This window comes from Pelecanus crispus, unplaced genomic scaffold (assembly GCF_030463565.1).
Source record: "Pelecanus crispus isolate bPelCri1 unplaced genomic scaffold, bPelCri1.pri SCAFFOLD_107, whole genome shotgun sequence".
In the NCBI taxonomy this organism is placed as follows: Eukaryota; Metazoa; Chordata; class Aves; order Pelecaniformes; family Pelecanidae; genus Pelecanus; species Pelecanus crispus.
Genome location: NW_027461246.1, coordinates 1 through 5,319, shown reverse-complemented (window position 1 = coordinate 5,319; position 5,319 = coordinate 1). Strand labels below are relative to the sequence as shown.

General features: G+C 69.2%; 1 protein-coding gene across 1 annotated transcript; it reads right to left on the bottom strand.

Moving 5' to 3' along the window:
* Positions 1-1,301: 1,301 nt before the first annotated feature.
* On the bottom strand, positions 1,302-4,043 carry LOC142596820 (protein cornichon homolog 2-like). Its single transcript, XM_075727313.1, has 3 exons — positions 3,883-4,043; positions 2,836-2,979; positions 1,302-1,329 (listed from the first exon to the last, which is right to left on the bottom strand). Exons 1-3 carry the CDS (start codon positions 4,041-4,043, stop codon positions 1,302-1,304), a joined length of 333 nt encoding a protein of 110 aa, XP_075583428.1.
* Positions 4,044-5,319: the final 1,276 nt, after the last annotated feature.

The following is a 5,319-nucleotide window of genomic DNA, read 5'->3' as shown; positions in this document are numbered from 1 at the left end:
ACCAGCCCCAGTGCTCCCAGTGCTCCCAGCACCGGCTGGAAAACCAGCCCCGGGGCTCCCAGTGCTCCCAGCGCTCCCACTGCGCCCAGCGCTCCCACTGTGCCCAGTGCTCCCAGCACCGGCTGGAAAACCAGCCCCAGTGCTCCCAGTGCTCCCAGCACCGGCTGGAAAACCAGCCCCAGGGCTCCCAGTGCTCCCAGCGCTCCCACTGCACCCAGCGCTCCCACTGCGCCCAGTGCTCCCAGCGCTGGCTGGAAAACCAGCCCCAGTGCTCCCAGTGCTCCCAGCACCAGCTGGAAAACCAGCCCCAGGGCTCCCAGTGCGCCCAGCGCTCCCACTGTGCCCAGTGCTCCCAGCACTGGCTGGAAAACCAGCCCCAGGGCTCTCAGTGCTCCCAGTGCTCCCAGCGCCAGCTGGAAAACCAGCCCCAGTGCTCCCAGTGCTCCCAGCACCGGCTGGAAAGCCAGTCCCGGGGCTCCCAGTGCTCCCAGTACTGGCTGGAAAGCTAGTCCCGGTGCTCCCAGTGCCGGCTGGAAAGCCAGCCCCAGTGTTCCCAGTGCTTCCAGTGCCAGCTAGAAAGCCAGCCCCAGTGCTCCCAGTGCTCCCAATGCTGGCTGGAAAGCTAGCCCCAGTGCTCCCAGTGTTCCCAGTGCTCCCAGTGCTGGCTGGAAAGCCAGCCCCAGTGCTCCCAGTGCTCCCAGCACCGGCTGGAAAACCAGCTCCAGTGCTCCTAGCACCGGCTGGAAAACCAGCCCCAGTGCTCCCAGTGCTCCCAGCACCGGCTGGAAAACCAGCCCCGGGGCTCCCAGCACCGGCTGGAAAACCAGCCCCAGTGCTCCCAGTGCTCCCAGCACCGGCTGGAAAACCAGCCCCAGTGCTCCCAGTGCTCCCAGCGCCAGCTGGAAAACCAGCCCCAGGGCTCCAGGTGCTCCCAGTGCCGGCTGGAAAGCCAGCCCCAGTGTTCCCAGTGCTTCCAGTGCCAGCTGGAAAGCCAGCCCCAGTGCTCCCAGTGCCGGCTGGAAGAGCAGCCCAGTGCTCCCAGTACCACCCCAGCAGGTCACTGGTGCCATTTGTCTTTATTGAGCCACAATGGGGACGATTCGGCCAACACAGAAACCCAGCAGGGGCTGGACCGGGACGAACTGGGAGGCCGCTGGGCCGGACTGGGAGGCGCCCCTCCCTCTCCCCGGGGGGGTCCCAGTGCCCCCCCCCCGCTCCCCAGACTGGGGTCATAGCGGCAGCTGGGAGGCGGAACTGGGCCCCGCGGGCGGAGGGGCCCTGGCGGCAGCGGGTGGGGGCCCTCAGAAGCTCACCAGTGTGTACACCATACTGGGAGAGGGGCAGCGTGTCCCCCCAGTGCCTCCCAGTGCGCCCCAGTCCCCCCCCAGCCCCCCGCCTCCCTCCCAGTCCCCTCCCAGTGCCTCCCAGATGCATCCCGGCACCCCCAGGCTCGTCCCAGTCATTCCTACCCTCATCCCAGTGCCTCCCAGTCCCATCCCAGTGCTTCCAGTCCCCTCCCAGTCCCCCCCCAGTAGTCCCCAGTCCCTTCCCAGTGCCTCCCAGTCCCTCCCCAGTGTCCCAGTCCCCTCCCAGTGCCCCCCCAGCCCATTCCAGTCCCCTCCCAGTGCCTCCCCAGTGTCCCAGTCCCCTCCCAGTGCCCCCCCAGCCCATTCCAGTCCCCTCCCAGTGCCTCCCCAGTGTCCCAGTCCCCTCCCAGTGCCTCCCCAGCCCATTCCAGTCCCCTCCCAGTCCCTCCCCAGTGTCCCAGTCCCCTCCCAGTGCCTCCCCAGCCCATTCCAGTCCCCACCCAGCCCCTCCCCAGTGTCCCAGTCCCCTCCCGGTGCCCCCCCATCCCATTCCAGTCCCCTCCCAGTGCCTCCCCAGTGTCCACCAGTCCCCCCCACCTCCCACTCCAGTTCCCCCCCATTCCCCTCCCACTGCCCCCAGGCCCATCCCAGTGCCCCTGTGCCCGCCCAGTACCTCCCAGTCCCCTTCCAGTCCCAGCCCAGTGCCCACCAGCCCACGCCCAGTGCCTCCCAGTCCCATCCAGTGCCTCCCAGTCCCACCCCAGTGCCCACCAGCCCACTCCCAGTGCCTCCCAGTCCCACCCCAGTGCCTCCCAGTCCCAGCCCAGTCCCAGCCCAGTGCCCACCAGCCCACTCCCAGTGCCTCCCAGTCCCATCCAGTGCCTCCCAGTCCCACCCCAGTGCCCACCAGCCCACTCCCAGTGCCTCCCAGTCCCACCCCAGTGCCTCCCAGTCCCACCCCAGTGCCCACCAGCCCACTCCCAGTGCCTCCCAGTCCCACCCCAGTGCCCACCAGCCCACTCCCAGTGCCTCCCAGTCCCACCCCAGTGCCCACCAGCCCACTCCAGTGCCTCCCAGTCCCACCCCAGTGCCTCCCAGTCCCAGCCCAGTGCCCACCAGCCCACTCCCAGTGCCTCCCAGTCCCACCCCAGTGCCCACCAGCCCACTCCCAGTGCCTCCCAGTCCCATCCAGTGCCTCCCAGTCCCACCCCAGTGCCCACCAGCCCACTCCCAGTGCCTCCCAGTCCCACCCCAGTGCCTCCCAGTCCCACCCCAGTGCCTCCCAGTCCCAGCCCAGTCCCAGCCCAGTGCCCACCAGCCCACTCCCAGTGCCTCCCAGTCCCATCCAGTGCCTCCCAGTCCCACCCCAGTGCCCACCAGCCCACTCCCAGTGCCTCCCAGTCCCACCCCAGTGCCCACCAGCCCACTCCCAGTGCCTCCCAGTCCCACCCCAGTGCCCCGCCCTGCCCTCCCCGTCCCCTCCCCGCCCCCCTCCCCTCCCAGTGCCTCCCAGTGCCCCCAGTGGCACCTGTACAGGTAGTAGAAGAAGGAGAGGAGGTAGAAGGCCAGCTTGCACCAGGCCTCCTTCTGGCAGTAGCCCAGGATGTCGGCGTCCATGATGGAGACGGCGTCGAAGAGCCCCTCCGAGCCGTCGGCCGGGCGGTGGAAGTACCTGGGGGGGACACGGGGGGGCATGGGGGCACCACGCTGCGGACACCCCGTGTCACCTCCCCCCCGCCTACGCGACCACTGCTGGCGGAGCAGCGGCGCCCGCTCCATGTGCCCCGTGTCACCCCCTGCCCATCACCATGTCACCCCAGCTCCAGAGGGGACACAGGAGTGGGGGCAGGTCCCTGACCCCCGTGTCCCCCCCATGTCCCCGTGTCCCCCCACCTCCAGAAGTGGTAGAGCAGCAGGGGCAGGTCCCCATGACCCCCCGTGACCCCGTGCCCCCCCGTGCCCCCGTGCCCCCCACCTCCAGAGGTGGTGGAGCAGCAGGGGCAGGTCCCCATGACCCCCCGTGACCCCGTGACCCCCCGTGACCCCGTGCCCCCCACCTCCAGAGGTGGTGGAGCAGCAGGGGCAGGTCCCCATGACCCCCCGTGACCCCGTGACCCCCCGTGACCCCGTGCCCCCCACCTCCAGAGGTGGTGGAGCAGCAGGGGCAGGTCCCCATGACCCCCCGTGACCCCGTGTCCCCCCGTGCCCCCGTGCCCCCCACCTCCAGAGGTGGTGGAGCAGCAGGGGCAGGTCCCCATGACCCCCCGTGACCCCGTGACCCCCCCCGTGACCCCGTGCCCCCCCGTGCCCCCCACCTCCAGAGGTGGTAGAGCAGCAGGGGCAGGTCCCCATGACCCCCCGTGACCCCGTGCCCCCCCGTGCCCCCGTGCCCCCCACCTCCAGAGGTGGTGGAGCAGCAGGGGCAGGTCCCCATGACCCCCCGTGACCCCGTGACCCCCCCGTGACCCCGTGCCCCCCCCGTGCCCCCCACCTCCAGAGGTGGTAGAGCAGCAGGGGCAGGTCCCCATGACCCCCCGTGACCCCGTGACCCCCCCGTGACCCCGTGACCCCCCACCTCCAGAGGTGGTAGAGCAGCAGGGGCAGGTTCAGGCCCAGCGTCACCCACTCGGCCGCGCACAGGAACATCAGGCAGAACAGCCCGTGGATGCAGTACTCGGGAACCACCAGCTGGGGGCGCCCTGCGTCAGGACACGCCCCCTCCGACCACGCCCACATTCGGCTCCGCCCCAAAACGCGCCCCCCCACCCTTTGCTGGCGCCCCCTGGCGGGGGAGGGGGGCAATTAAAGGGGTTTTTTTTTGGTGGGGGGGGTATCGTGGGCCCTGGGGGTCTTGGGGGTCGCTGGGGGAGCCCTGGGGGGGCGGGGGGGTCCCTGGGGGGGTCTTGGGGGGTCCTGGGGTGGGAGTGGAGCAATTGGGAGCTTCCCAGGGGGACGGGGAGCCCAGGGAGGTGACTGGGGTGCTTGGGGGGGGGTCAGGGCAACTGGGGGTCCCCAGGGGGTGTTTGGGGTCTCCAGGGGCTATGAGGGAAATTGCGGGGGGGGTCCCAGAGGGTATTGGGGTACCCAGGGACTGTGAGGGAAATTGGGGGGGGGTCCCAGAGGGTATTGGGGTACCCAGGGGCTGTGAGGGAAATTGGGGGGGGTCCCAGAGGGTATTGGGGTACCCAGGGGCTGTGAGGGAAATTGGGGGGGGTCCCAGAGGGTATTGGGGTACCCAGGGACTGTGAGGGAAATTGGGGGGGGGTCCCAGAGGGTATTGGGGTACCCAGGGACTGTGAGGGAAATTGGGGGGGGGTCCCAGAGGGTATTGGGGTACCCAGGGGCTGTGAGGGAAATTGGGGGGGTCCCAGAGGGTATTGGGGTACCCAGGGACTGTGAGGAAAATTGGGGGGGGGTCCCCAGAGGGTATTGGGGTACCCAGGGGCTGTGAGGGAAATTGGGGGGGGGTCCCAGAGGGTATTGGGGTACCCAGGGGCTGTGAGGAAAATTGGGGGGGGGGGCCCAGAGGGTATTGGGGTACCCAGGGACTGTGAGGAAAATTGGGGGGGGGTCCCCAGAGGGTATTGGGGTACCCAGGGACTGTGAGGAAAATTGGGGGGGGGTCCCAGAGGGTATTGGGGTACCCAGGGGCTGTGAGGGAAATTGGGGGGGGGTCCCAGAGGGTATTGGGGTACCCAGGGGCTGTGAGGGAAATTGGGGGGGGGTCCCAGAGGGTATTGGGGTACCCAGGGACTGTGAGGAAAATTGGGGGGGGGTCCCCAGAGGGTATTGGGGTACCCAGGGGCTGTGAGGGAAATTGGGGGGGGGGGTCCCAGAGGGTATTGGGGTACCCAGGGGCTGTGAGGGAAATTGGGGGGGGTCCCAGAGGGTATTGGGGTACCCAGGGGCTGTGAGGGAAATTGGGGGGGGTCCCAGAGGGTATTGGGGTACCCAGGGACTGTGAGGGAAATTGGGGGGGGTCCCAGAGGGTATTGGGGTACCCAGGGACTGT

Bases quoted from the DNA above. Each gene is read 5' to 3' on its own strand.
- LOC142596820 (XM_075727313.1), bottom strand. From the start codon at position 4,043: ATGTGGGCGTGGTCGGAGGGGGCGTGTCCTGACGCAGGGCGCCCCCAG. The intron at 2,980-3,882 runs GTGGGGGGTCAC...TGTCCCCCCCAG, and splicing joins CTGCTCTACCACCTCTGGAG to GTACTTCCACCGCCCGGCCG. The intron at 1,330-2,835 runs GTGCCACTGGGG...CCCCTCTCCCAG, and splicing joins TTCTTCTACTACCTGTACAG to TATGGTGTACACACTGGTGA.